At 45.2% G+C, this 14,541-nt stretch overlaps 1 protein-coding gene across 1 annotated transcript in view; it reads right to left on the bottom strand.

Annotated features, from left to right (window-relative positions):
• Positions 1 to 7,294: 7,294 nt before the first annotated feature.
• ARHGAP8 (Rho GTPase activating protein 8) overlaps positions 7,295 to 14,541 on the bottom strand; it is a 59,264-nt gene continuing 52,017 nt past the window's right edge. Inside the window, exons 11-13 of the mRNA XM_026050354.1 lie at positions 11,037 to 11,114; positions 10,232 to 10,360; positions 7,295 to 7,507 (exon numbers count right to left, since the gene is read on the bottom strand). Coding sequence (XP_025906139.1) covers positions 7,380 to 7,507; positions 10,232 to 10,360; positions 11,037 to 11,114 — 335 coding nt within the window. The 3' untranslated portion in view covers positions 7,295 to 7,379. The remainder of the gene's footprint in view (positions 7,508 to 10,231; positions 10,361 to 11,036; positions 11,115 to 14,541) is intronic.

The raw sequence follows: 14,541 nt of genomic DNA on the forward strand, positions 1-14,541 counted from the left end.
GGGAAGGGAAGGGAAGGGAAGGGAAGGGAAGGGAAGGGAAGGGAAGATGCTGCCCTCTCTGCGGGAGGAGCTGCGTGCCCGGGCAGACTTTGACCCCATCACCCCGTTCCTAAAAGCTTCACTGGGACTTGTGGGGCCAACGGCATCTGTGTCCATCAGGTTCAACATCAGGTGTCACCAAGCCAAGCAAGAAAAACCCCCACCTTGAGCCATTTCCTAATGCTGGGAAAGCAGCATGCATTGAGCTTGTCTAGACTCTATCGTTATCTGCGATGGGAGAGGAGGGAGCACAGTGGGAACAAACGGCTCTTCTATCCCTCTGCACCACTTCATTTACACAGCAAGGCCCTAGGACTTCTGAAGCTGTTTGCAAGGGCTTACGTCCCCTCACTCTGGCCCAATTCCTCCAAAGCAGTGGGGCTGAAAGCAGGATGCAGGAAGACGCCCAGCACTGAAGTCTGTCCTCTTCCTGGGCGATCCTGGCCTCTGTGGACAGGAGCATGCAACTGGGGAGCACCAAGGCCCTTGATTCCTTGCGACCTCGGCAGGGAATTTGTTGGTGCTCTGCCCTCCTGCTCTGCATGCAGGTATCTGCAGGAAGGCATGGCCTTGGGGTCCTGTCGGACAAGCTCCTGCTCTTCTAAGGAGCAGCAAGCTGACCATGCTCTTCATTCCTCTTGGCCTAGGTGGCTCAGCCAATTCTTGGCAGGCCAAGGGCTGCAGTTGATCCTTGGCTGGTGACCTGTCATGGGAAGATCACCCAGTCTCAAACCGGGATGTCCTGGTTACTCTGAAGTCATCTCCTCAGAACAGGATCAGGGACTATCGGCCAAATCTCCCACATGTTCTTCCTGCTACACCTGAGGTGGAACAGGAAAGCAAAAGCTCTGCTTGCCCCTGTCCCTAGCTGTCGAGCCCCCTGGAAAGGCAGCTCCGAGGTGTTAGGGAAAGCCTGAGGCCCCCGGGGCCCTGAGGAGCGTTCCCATCGGCTGCGCCCTTCTTGCTGCGTGCACAACCCCCAGCGGAGCAGCGGCCGCTCCTCTGCGTGCCCTTTGGCAGCCGCCTTCTCCTCCGCACTGGGCCTGGCGAGGAGCGGCTGGCTCGGCACGAGAGCAGCTCACGTCCCTCGGGCACAGCAGGAAGCTCTTTCCCTTGGCATCTGCTTCCCAAACATATGAGCTTTCCCAATCAGAGGGACTGTTTCTCCCTCCAATCTTTGCACTGCCTTCTCGGGCCATCAGGACTGCAATGCTTCATCTGCTACATGTCCTAAAGGGCTCATTTGTTGCTAACCGCCCTTCCGAAGGAGCGGGATCCCAACACGCAGAGGCCGGGAGGAGACACCAAGCAGCCAAGGCCACCTTGTGGCCTGCGGAGACAACGGGACACTCCCCACGGGCCCTGCAGCACCCAGGGTGCCGCTCAGCGCTGAGCAAAGGCACCAGGGCCCTCGTGCTCCTCCCCCTGCCTCAGGCGAGAGCAGCTCAAGGGAGGGCAGACCCCCACGCTAGAGCTGCAGAGGCTGCAAGTCCCTCAAGCCGCCCGGCCTGGCCACGTTCGCACATGGGGCAGCCCCCGTGGGTCTAGGGCACCTCAGTGTGTCTTGGTGTCTCCTTCCCCTTCGTCTGGAGGCGTCTAAGGCAGCACATGGGCCCTGCTGGAGCCCCTGTGGGCCCGGGCTCTGCTCCTGCCCCGCGGCAGCAGCCGCAGCGCTTTGTCCACACAGGTTTTGTGAGGACAATCCCGATCTGCTCCCTGACCTGTTCTCATTTTCCAGCAACACAGAGCTGCTGAGTTAGTTGTCCAGGTGAATTAGTTGTTCTCATTGAAGGCCTTCATTTCTGCACAAAGAACAGCACTCTGATGCGCTCAGAGAAACAGCCTTCTTTTTTTGGACAACTACCTCAAAGAAGGTCTCCAATACAACACGAAACCACTTCTTACCTCTTCTGAAGAACAACTAAATAATGAATACTCCAAAAAGGAAAAAAAAAAAGAAAGGAAGAAGAATCCCACCTGCTACCACTTTGTGAACATTACAAAGAGAGAGAGTGGAGAAAGGATCAACAAAAATAACCATGTCACAGCCTTTGCCCCCGTGGGAGGAATCAGCAACCACAGAGCCCGGGGGAGACGGGGGGACACAACTGCTCTGCCAACGTGACAAGCTAATAAAGGCCTGTCCTCCAAGGACCCAGATCTTATCCGTGAGCAAATGGCCTGAACATCACTGAAACGTGTGACAAGAAAGCACTGCACAGCTCCGGCTTCCTGCTTTCCCCCGTAATGTGTATAGCAAAACCATTAAATAACAGCAGCTTCTATTGAAAGAAAGTCTAGAGGTTGTCTTCTTAGTCCTCAAGTAAGGCTTGTATGTTTACAAGCCACTTACCATCACATTTCAGTATACACGTACATTGGGCTTCTTGGTTCCAATGCTCCAGGGATCCCCACAAAACATTGCCAAAAGAAAATTTCCATGAGAACTATGATCTGGTTTCTGGCTTCAGAATTGTGAAACCACAGTCCACAGCACGTTCTGCCAGGCAATCTGCAGGAAAACCTCTCTGAGCCCTGTAAACCCGTATGGGCTTCTCACCCCCCTGCACCAAATGTGCAGGCGGGACACAGACACTCGTGTCTCCAGATGCCACTAAAGCCAGTGCTTTAGGGGGAAAACCAACCTGTGCCTTCCCCTTAAACCTGAATGTCTGCTCATGGCTGTGGGCCTCACCTGGGGAGGGGGCTCTGCAGGTGTGAAGGGGACCGTGCGCCCCAGCCGGTCCCTCAGCGCTGGGCTTGTGGCCGGCATGAGTCTGCACAGCCCACCCCAAGGATCGGACCTGTACTCAGAAACTCATGGCTCTTTCTTCTGTGGGGCTCATGTGGTCCTGGTATAGCATTCTTGGATTAGAAGGAGCTGTTTCATTAAGGGGGATGTGACTGCAGAGAAAACAGGTTTTTTTTGTGTGTGTGTTCCTACAAGCTTGGATCAAACTTAGTTTTCAAAAGCTGTATCTAGTGATTACAGTTCATCCCCCTTCATGAAATTACCACAAGTATCTCTTGCTCTACTCGGGGCTGAGCTCATGGAAGGTTTAAATTGCCTCTTAAAGGTAAGCAGGCTGATACTTGTAGGTAAAAACCAGGATTATTGGAAGAGTGCTGTGCTAAAGTGTGAATTGTGGCAGCTTGCACAGCGCCCCGATCTGCAGTGAATAGAAATCTCCAGCTTCCAGATTGTTTCACGTTCCCTTGACCTCTCCAAGTGCAAATATTCCCTGAGACGTTAAGGATGAAAAGCTATGGATCAGCAAAAATTGCAGATGTGGGCATTAGGATCAGCTTGCCGCTGTGCTTTACATAATAAGGCATACTCCAAAATAATGCTCTGTTCTGTTGCCCAATTACAGGAAACACTATGTAGCACTTTTGCACACCTCATTAACACCTCAAGTGCTCAGCTCTTAGAAATTGCATGGCAACGATGCATCTATTATGGGAACAGAGTCACTTACACGATTCATAACACTGTGGAGAGAGATCAGCTGCTAAAATAATAGCAAATGACACCAGGATTTTCTTAATAGCATGAGAGTTCAGCTAAGTAACGATAAACGAACATGTGGGTATTGCAGGAGTCTTTCTAGTGCTGTCTGAGTCAGGGTCATATCAATGTGTTTCCTTTAATCTTGCTTTTCTGGAGCGTTTTGATATAAAAAGGGATTAGATGTACTCATTTCTGAAATAGGCCACTGGCTAGACCGCGGCAAATGTGGTCAGCCCAAGAAGTGTTACTGAGGGCTATTTGCTTCACCGGTGCAAATCAGCCTCATCCCACAGAAGTCACTGCTTTAGTGGCCTCATAGGATGCCTTTATCTACATCACTTTATTTAGGTGCCAACTAAACACAGACCATAAGTCTCAGCTTTAGGCACCTGGATTAGAAAAACGCAGCTTGGAAAAGGTAACGTGTTGGGTAAAGCGGAAGGGAGGGGAAATTCACACTCCTATCCTGGTCTTTTTCTACCCAAACAAAATCTGGCAACAAAAGGATATCGCTGCTCCAAACTTGTGTGATTTCCCAAATGGATTAAAAAATAATCAGCAATTAGAAAATTTTGGCACAAGACACAGGATTTGATCTACCCTGAAGCATACCAAAAATATTTGCAAAACGATATGGTCAAAGTTTTCCAGTGAACACCGTATTAAGTTACAAAATGAGAGGCTATTTTTTGAATGAAAAAATATATTTTTAAGATTTAATATGTTTTATCATTTTGAAATATTCTAAAGTTCCTTAACATTTTTTTCATTCTCTAAAATGCCATAAATTAACTTGGCACTTTGGCAGCCTGAGATATACACTTTGAAGAAAGAAAAGGGGAAACTCACCCTGTTGTTTTCCAGTACTGAAGGTTCACCAACCTCTGCTCTCTAGTCTTCAGGAAAACTCCCCAAATGAAATCAGCAAAGCAGACATAGGTGAGTGGGGAGTGAAAGGGGACACTACTTTTAAGCACTTCAGTGCAGATGCAGTTGGGTCTGAATTCACCCAGCAGTTTTTATCGCACCGAGGGAATCCTACAGGGAAAGTCTGGCCAAGACTGTTGTTTGACACTGACTTTTACTGGAGCTGAACAGTCCTGTTGCCAGAGTCTTCTGCAACAGCAATTTTTGCACAACCAGCTTACTATTCTCCTTAAATTCTTCAATTTCATTTTCTGGGTTGATTTAAACTGTTGAATTAACAAGAATGGAGTTCAGCAAGAAATGGCTCGACTTGGGAAATGTTGCCCATACTCACCTTATGGAGGAAGCACATCAGATATTTCAGAACAGCGTAGTTGTGATCAGGAAGTCCCTGAATGATTTGTTTACATCTGGTTACTCGTAAACTGCTCTCCACACCTGTAATGTCAATACCAGTATAATTTAACATCAAAATATCACCAAGTTAATACTAAGTTTTATTTATATCTGATAGAATTTTATGCATCTGTAGAACAGATCACAGAATTTGGCTCTAAAGTTCCTCACCAACACAATAACAATCTCTTTGGATTATCTTATTTAGGACTATCGTATATGTCTCCAGTATTCTCTGGCAGTGAAATAGCCAAAATAATAATTTCTATGCTAAAAAGGACTTTCAAAATTCTTCATTTAAATCCAATTATCTTTTCCCAAACTTGATCCAGGTGTCTAATTTTTATACAATTATTTTATTCCTGCTAAGACATAGCCCTGTCCAAAATGCTATTTACACCTTCCTCTAGCTATAAAATCACTTTTCTGATTCTTCAGGAAACTTTTCTGTCTTGGACAAAGATTTTTGAGATGGTCACTTGTGAGAATAAGGTTCTTCTATGGACCAGCCTGCACAGATTCATTAACTTACTTATGCAGATAGGCAAATGCTGGAACTGCAACCAAGGCTCTTGCACCACCTAAATTGTCTGGCTTAGATTTACACAAGCACTGGAATATATTTTAAATGCTCTTCCAGGTGACAGGAAGATTGTACTTGAATATAGTAATTGTTTTAGTCATGGAAGCTTAACACAAATTTGCAGAAGGGTCTGAAGATTACAACCATGCCTGATCCAGGCAGCTGATGCTTTTTCTAAAAGTTAGGTGACTTTGGCCTGTCTCACTTGCTCTGAAGCAGCTAGCGGGTCACGTGCAGACCCAAAGCTCCAGCACGTTAAGTGCTCCCTTGAGCTCCGAATTCAATACATGAAGCTACACCCTGGTGAGCCACGTACATGATTTTATTACTGCAAAGCTGCCAGTTTCTCTAATACTCTGTCCCAAGACTTTTTGTCTTCTACAAAGGAGCTTGTATTTCAGGAATCAGTAGCAGATAAAAAGGAACTCGTATAGATTTCATGACCAGAGAAGAAATTCTTTATCAATCAACTACAAGCTTTCAAATTTCTATTTATTTATTTTTAGTCAACACTCAGCCAATTTATTTCATAGCTCCCAGCAAAAACTCTTTCAAATGTCTTTCTGTGGTGACATTGGGTGTCTTTCTGATGAAAACTTTCACTGTCATTCTGAAGTATCGTAAAGCAAGACCAGGGCATCTCCAGGTTCTCAGTGTAAGAGATACAATGTGCATGTTGCACCCCGCTCTGCTGGCATTCGGAAGACAGGACATGAACTTTAAATCATCCCGAGACAGCTGCCTGTGCTCACACCTCTTCAAAATTCCCTTCTGTGCTCTGTTCCCAGGGAAGGAACACACATTTGCTGCAATCCAGCTTGGTTCTCAAGCTTAAAATCTTTTAGGAACGGGAAGTCACCACCAAAAACAAGACAGTGGCCATTATACTGCATAACAAAAAACCTCAGGGAGGACTTCTCTTTCACACCACTTTTCAATGTGTTTCGTCAATGTTTAAGGTACTGATGAACAAGAATTACATGGAGTGAATGTTTCACATAAGTTTATGCAAGGCAAAAAAAATCATTGTTGCAAAGACAGCACGAAGTGGCAATGATGTGATTTCAGACTTTTAATATTTATTCTCATTTTTCACTTAGCCCTAGCACAAAGCAACATGATGTCTAGAAAGTTAGCAAAAGATAATTCAGTAAAAATTAGCATTTATAGTTCCTTTATCCACATTTCCCTTATTCTTCCTGAAGTGACTATTCTTACACCTTCTATTTCTACAAGCTGTCTGTGAAAAGACCTTTTTTTTTCTCTCAATGCTCTAAGTTGTTTATTGTGCTGACAGATTTATATGTGATTAATATGATGATTTGATTAATTTTTTAAAAGGCAATACATGAATAATGTTTATTATAGGAAAAGCACCCGGAGGTGCTACATTGATGGGTGCAGTATGGGATTTTATCTAGAATATATTATATCTAGATGCAGTAAACTTGTCATACCATTGTGTGAAAATCAGGATTACACAGGAATCTCAGGATTAGGTCTCTACTGCACTTTCTAACATGTAGCAATTGAGATTTCTCTGCAACCTGAATTATCTTAGTCACCTTTCCCAGCTGCAACAGGCTTGATATGGATAACTTACCCCTTGCCCCAGCATTACCCCATGTTTATCAAGAGCTTGCTAGTGGATTCTGTAGGGAACTGCACTATGTTTTCATCAAAAAGCAGGTGTTGGAAGAACATGTGCTTTTACTGCAAGATTCACTATTTCCCTGATTATCTGGCTGTAGCCTGGAGGACAAATTACTACTCTCTGCAAATACCAGGTAGTAAATCTCAGGTCTTCTGAACTACATGGGGTTGCCCAGCCAGCATTAAAACTTTCAGTGCCTGACGAGGCCTTTATGATAGAAGTTTATTGATTAGTAGATTCGAAGGTCTTTAAATAATCACTGTCTTTCTTTACAGGAAAATCAGAGTTTGTCTTGGTATGTCCTGTCCAAATTTCCTGCTAGATTCCATAGCTGAGCAGAGCACTTTCCACACATTTCCAATGCAGGTGTCACCTTCCACACTCAAAGACAACCGTGCTGGAACAATTTCAAAATACGTGAGTAAATAAACCCCCCAAAAGTATAAGAATACATGGTATATGTGTATGCATGCACCTTAAATTGCTTGCAGTAACACTTGAACTCTTTGGGTAAGTAAATTTGATAAGAGAGGACAAGGTCTCAAATGGATGAAGCATTAAGTTTGTTATTATAGTTTATAGTGGTGTCTATAACCAATATTATAGTCTATTGGTTATAGACACCAAACTTTGAATTTCTGTGTGTGTGCGCTTACTGCTTTGCTTCTGTAACTCTTACTAAACAAAGTAGTATCCAAAATGGCACTACTATTCATATAAATGATAGTCATAAAATGCTAACTTTACTGCGTGCCAATCCTGCTGTTGGAAAAAATAGAAATAAATTATTAAAAAATCTGGTTTTCTAGAAAGCTTAAAATTCTTCCCTGCAAAGGGAAATAACTTTTTGTGTATATAAAAGAAAGATTTCATTCTTCCCAGACTGTTGAGAGGAAGACTCTTGAGAAAAAAAGGAGAAAGGTAGTCAAATGCCTGATATTGAGGTTGTTTGTCAGTAGAGGCTGGACCTCTAAATGTGCTGTCACTTGCTGTTTGCTGCCCACCATTTACTTTTTAAGCACAGGGATGGCTAGACAAGATTTGAGAGAGGAGTAGATAAATATAATTATTATATTGCTACACACCTAGTGAAATTAGGTGGTTGGGTAAAGACATCTAGGAAAATGTCGCAGTGTAGCCTCAAGGCTGATTTCTTAGAATCATAAAATCCTTTCAAGTTGGAAGGGACCTCGAGAGATCATCTAGTCCAACCCCCTGCTCATGCAGGGTCACCTGGAGCATGGGGCACAGGGCTGTGTCCAAGCGGGTTTGCAAGATCTCCAGAGAAAGAGACTCCACAACCTCTCTGGGCAGCCTGTTCCAGTGCTTTGTCACCCTCACAGGGAAGAAGTTCTTCCTTGAGTTGCTGTGGAACTTTTAGCGCTTCAGTTTGTGGCCGTTTCCTCTAGTCCTATCTCTGGCCACCACTGAAAAGAGGCCGCCCCCCTCCTCCTCACTGCCTCCCTTGAGGTATCTATAGACACTGATCAGGTCCCCCCTCAGCCTCCTCTTCTCCAGGCTGAACAGGCCCAGCTCCCTCAGCCTTTGCTCATAGGGCAGATGTTCCAGGCCCCTGATCATCCTCGTAGCCCTGCGCTGGACTCTCTCCAGCAGCTCCACATCCCTCTTGTCCTGGGGGGCTCAGAACTGGACACAGTCTCCAGATGTGGCCTCACCAGGGCTGTGTAGAGGGGGACGATCCCCTCCCTCGACCTGCTGGAGACGCTCTTCTTAATGCACCCCAGGATCCCGTTGGCCTTCTTGGCCACCAGGGCACCCTGCTGCCTCATGGTCAACTTGTCGTCCACCATGACACCCAGGTCCCTCTCTGCGGGACTGCTCTCCAGCAGGTCCACCCCTAATCTGTACTGGTGTCCGGGGTTATTCCTCCCCAAGTGCAGGACCCTGCACTTGCCCTTGTTGAACCTCATGAGATTTCTCACCGTCCAGTCTGTCCAGGTCCCTCTGGATGGCAGCACAGCCCTCAGGGCTATCAGCTACTCCTCCCAGTTTGGTATCATCAGCAAACTTGCTGAGGGAGCACTCCAGCCCTTCATCCAGGTCATTAATGAATAAGTTGAACAGGACTGGACCTAGGACTGACCCCCTGGGGGGCACCACTAACTACAGGCCTCCAACTCGACTCAGTGCCGCTGATCACAAACCTCTGAGCTCTTCCATCGAGCCAGTTTTCAGTTCACCTCACTGTCCACTCACCTATCCTACACCTCTGAAGCTTGCCCAGGAGGATGCTGTGAGGGATGATGTCAAAAGCCTTGCTGAAGTCCAGATAGGCCACATCCACTGCTCCGCCCTCACCTATCCAGCCAGTCATTCCATCATAGAAGGCGATCAGGTTAGTCAGGCCTGATTTCCCCTTGGTGAATCCATGCTGGCTACTCCTGAGCACCTTCTTGTTCTCCACATGCTTAGAGACAACAGCCAGGATGAGCTGTTCCATCACTTTTCCAGGGATGGAAGTGAAATTTGACATTGGAGGAGCCCAAAAGGAGCTTGTGTTTGAGATGCAAAGCACTGTACTTCACTAGTTCTGCTGCACTACTTGTTCTTAGAGCCCTCTGAATGCACAAGCAGTGGAAATCACTTAGAGGGGACACTGTTATCAGGCAAAGCAAATACAGGGGATACAACATGAATGGAAGAGAAGAAACAGATTATCTATTGCCTTTACAATGCAATCTGTAGTCCTTCACCAACATCTAGCTGAACAATGTGTTTGCAGTCTCAGAATAAAGGCTAAACCAAGAAAAAGAAAAAGAAAAAAAAAGTGATGATGGCGGGAAAATTTACCCCTTATATACTCAGTATTATGTCCAGTATATATATGCTAGACTTCTGAAGCAGCTAACGATGTTCAAAAAAACAGCACAACTTTGAATCTCCATATTTTAAAATCCTGAAAAGATACCTGAACCACTGTCCTCTACTGGATGGACTCTCAGTCTTGCTGAGGTACAGATTACGAGGGTGCCCATTAAAAGCTGCAGCGAAGGACTACCGATGTACAGCCAGTCACGGCCAGCGAACAGCAGTAATTATGAATTAGCCAGGCCCAGTTCAACTTGTTCTACAAACTCTCCTAATACTGATTTATACTCACTGGTGATTCCAAGGATATGATCATAACACTCAAAGGTTAGTAATGGCTCAGGGAGTTCCCTAAGGAAAGTCTTTAGGATAACAGCAGGAATATGGATATCATCATAGTCATCGAAATTCACAGGCTTGCCTAGAAGGGGAAAAGAAAAAAAGAGAAAAAGTGTGTTAAATAATAAAGTCATGTATAAAAACTGTTTTACATTACAGAAATGAAAACCTCTTGGCTTCTGAATTGCTGTTAACTCTTAGCGTTTTCTTTCTGTATTTTTCATAGTTTTATTAATTTGGCTGCAAGAGATTCTCTCCATTAAGGCATTTCATACAAAGGCTTCACAGGGAAGTCACTGACTTTCAAAATGACTTCCATACATTTCATAAATTATTAGGTAAAATTATATTTCTTTTTTATAACCACGGAAAAATGCTGGAGGCAAAATGACAAGAAGACATCGTACTTGGTAATTTTTAACTAACTGCAGGAACATAAAGATTACAAGGGCAATGCAAGTATTTAGGAAAAAAGCAGACCGTTTTTGACTCAAACTTCCTCATTCATTAGGTAATACAGATTTTGGAAGCTCTAGTCTGAAATCAACTGATGACTCACTATTCAGTAAGCTTTAAACGCTTGTTGTTACCTTTCAGGTTTCTATAGGAGTGCTTTAATCATATGACATTTTAAGCTACAAATTGCTTTTGATTAAATAATTGGAGGAGAGCTGGCATTACTGCTTCCCTGTAGAAAAAAGCTCAACAGAGCCCTCAGGCTGTTACCAATGTGAGGCAATGGCCCGGTGACAGCTTACCCTGGTTATAGAGCTTCTGAACATCTTTGATAGTTTGGACGCTGGCTGACCTTCTGAAGAGGCCCTCTACACGTAGGCCTGCAAAAAAGAGTTAATGTAGGTGCCATCCATGAAAGCTGCCCCTCTCTTGTTCTACTCAGTGGCTTCAACAGAACACAAAACACAGGTAGAACATGAGGGGTGGGTCAACCTAGCAGATGTAAGGACCGTTAGATCTCACACACTCTCATTTTGCTGATTTTATTCTCAAGTTCAGATTTTATTTGCATTTTCTTTAATGTGTCTCACAGCGATACAGCTACCTTTCCTTACGTGTTTAGGAATATCTTGACAACTATTTTTTTTTAAAGCAGCTTTCAGTAGAGCGTAATGACATGGAAGTGGACAATTCAGATTCACCATTCTTCTAATGCACCTTGCTCTCACCTGTAAACCAAGCCCAAACCAAGCTTGTGAATCTGCTTGTAGCCCTTGTAAATGCTTTAAGCCCTTAGCAAGCAAAAGGGGGTATTTGCAAGGACTGGCTCCCTAGGCTCCCTCTTGTGTCAGGGGCTGAGATGCCATACTGAATAAATGCTGAAATCAATGGTTTATAGATGTATTTTGGAGGCTTTTGAAAGGAAATCCAACTTCTATTAAAAGTGCCCCACTGACTAGATGTAGAGGCTCAGCTGAATATGGCTCCTAGCTATTTTCTAGCCATTCTTGCCTGTTAAATTCAAAGCTGAATATTAAAACTTTAGCTCATGTGCTCAAGTCTGGAAGGAGCACGAACTCTCAAATGGCAAGAACGATAATGTGGGTGTGTGTTTCCTAAAGGAGTCAAGCAGACAGTAACTATGATCTATTTGAACTCTTCTTTTATTCCCAACCAGATCAAATTCAAGTGAATAAGGTTACTGCAAATGACATCACCAGAGTAAAATTGTTCCTTTAGATTTAATAGCTTAACCTGTGTGAAGACATGGTTTGGAAAGTGGCAGTGCTGAGTAGCTATTTCATCAAGGCATTGCCCACAGCAACCAAGAAATACAGTAATTCCCTGAGAATGGCAGAATTTTATGCTGGCTGTCAGTGGATTAGATGGTTTTCTCTAGAAGCAGCCGTTCTGAGGATGGCCCTGAGAAATGCTTACGATTTGGTATGCAGGAATGCAACAACTAATGCTTTTAACTGATGTGGATCTCATTGTATAAACTGTGGGGTAATAAAAAACGATTTGTAAGACATTTATTCCTTTGTTGGCTATGCTTTAAAGAGTCTAATGAAAGATATTAATCTGTAGTGCAGGCAGTAGCTGTGCTTGTCTAGCCCAGCATCGCATCAATGATACTACGGTAGCATGTACAACTAAACTCCTGCTAGATACATTTTTTAGAGATTTCAATGGGAAAAAAAAAAGAAACTTTTATCTTTATTTGCAGAAAACTGAAACACTGATGTTATCTGTACTTCTTCCAGAACTCATTTTGCAGGAGAGCTGAAATGGAATCAATATCTGGCAATTTGTTTGATAGTATGTGGCAACAAGCCAATTACCAGAGCAAGTATCTCCAAGCCCTCTTACATTTCCAGACACCCATGTGTACAAGCAGCCTATCCAAATAAAGTGATATTAAGGGCGTTTAAGTTAGTGCAACAGTTATTAAGAAAAATAAGTTATGTTTATCCTCTAAAATAAAAGAATTGCAAGAGCAAAATGGTCAATGAGTCTTTTTTTTCTTTGTCTGAAAGATGTTCAGACCAGAAAATAATGAATAGTAGCAATTCTTAAATAAAGCATGGGTCAGAATTTCGGCCTATTAATAAATAGGAATGCATGAGTCAACAGCAATGATGCTACTGAAGGTGAAAAAGGATGAACCTGGATACTTTTTCCTAATCTGTCTTCTCTTACGTCAGCAGAAGCAAAAAAGCAGCTATTGCCACTGCCACAACTAAGCAATACTTAGCACTAGCTATTTATACTAAAATAAAATTAATCATTTGGTCTTCTTTTCATAGAATCATAGAATGCTTAAGGTTGGAAGGGACCTCAGAGGTCATCTAGTCCAACCCCCCTGCTCACGCAGGGTCACCCAGAGCACATGGCACAGGGCTGCATCCAAGCGGGTTTTAAAGATCTCCAAAGAAGGAGACTCCACAACTGGGCAGCCTGTGCCAGGGCTCTTGCACCCTCACTGTTAATAAATGTTTTCTTAAGCACCTGCAGAACTTCTGATGCTTCAGCTTGTGGCTGTTTCCTCTAGTCCTATCTCTGGCCACCACTGAAAAGAGGCCGCCCCCTCCTCCTCACTGCCTCCCTTGAGGTATTTATACACGCTGATCAGGTCCCCCCTCAGCCTCCTCTTCTCCAGGCTGAACAGACCCAGCTCCCTCAGCCTTTGCTCATAGGGCAGATGTTCCAGGCCCCTGATCATCCTCGTAGCCCTGCGCTGGACTCTCTCCAGCAGCTCCACATCCCTCTTGTACTGGGGAGCCCAGAACTGGACACAGTCTCCAGATGTGGCCTCCCCAGGGCTGAGTAGAGGGGGATGATCACTTCCCTCGACCTGCTGGAGACGCTCTTCTTAATGCACCCCAGGATCCCGTTGGCCTTCTCGGCCACCAGGGCACACTGCTGCCTCATGGTCAACTTGTCATCCACCATGACACCCAGGTCCCTCTCTGCGGGGCTGCTCTCCAGCAGGTCCACCCCTAATCTGTACTGGTGTCCAGGGTTCTTCCTCCCCAAGTGCAGGACCCTGCACTTGCCCCTGTTGAACCTCATGAGGTTTCTCGCCGCCCAGTTGTCCAGTCTGTCCAGGTCCCTCTGGATGGCAGCACAGCCCTCAGGGCTATCAGCTACTCCTCCCAGTTTGGTATCATCAGCAAACTTGCTGAGGGAGCACTCCAGCCCTTCATCCAGGTCGTTAATGAATAAGTTGAAACAGGACTGGACCAAGGATCGATTCCTGGGGGACACCGCCAACTACAGGCCTCCAGCTGGACTCCGCAGCACTGACTACCACTATCTGCGCCCTGCCATCGAGCCAATGCCTAATTCCTAACCCACCTTCCCATCCACTCATCTATCCCACACTTCTGAACCTTGCTCATGAGACTGTTGTGAGGAACAGTGTCAAAAGCTTTGCTCAAGTCCAGATAGGCGACATCCACTGCTCTGCCCTCATCTACCCAACAAGTCACTCCATCATAGAAGGCGATCAGGTTAGTCAAACATGATTTCCCCTTGGTGAATCCATGCTGGCTACTCCTGAGGACCTTCTTCTCCTCCGCGTGTCTGGAGACAGCAGCCAGGATGAGCTGTTCCATCACTTTTCCGGGGATGGAGGTGAGATTGAGTGGCCTGTAGTTGCCCGGAAGTAGCACCGAGGGTAAACATCAGGAGTAGCACCGAGGGTAAACGTGGAAGCAGCACCGAGGGTAAACACGGAAGTAGCACTAAGGGTAAACAGGGAAGTAGCACCGAGGGTAAACGTGGAAGTAGCACCGAGGGTAAACA

Source organism: Nothoprocta perdicaria, unplaced genomic scaffold (assembly GCF_003342845.1).
Source record: "Nothoprocta perdicaria isolate Ctin4 unplaced genomic scaffold, notPer1 scaffold_68, whole genome shotgun sequence".
Taxonomy (NCBI): domain Eukaryota; kingdom Metazoa; phylum Chordata; class Aves; order Tinamiformes; family Tinamidae; genus Nothoprocta; species Nothoprocta perdicaria.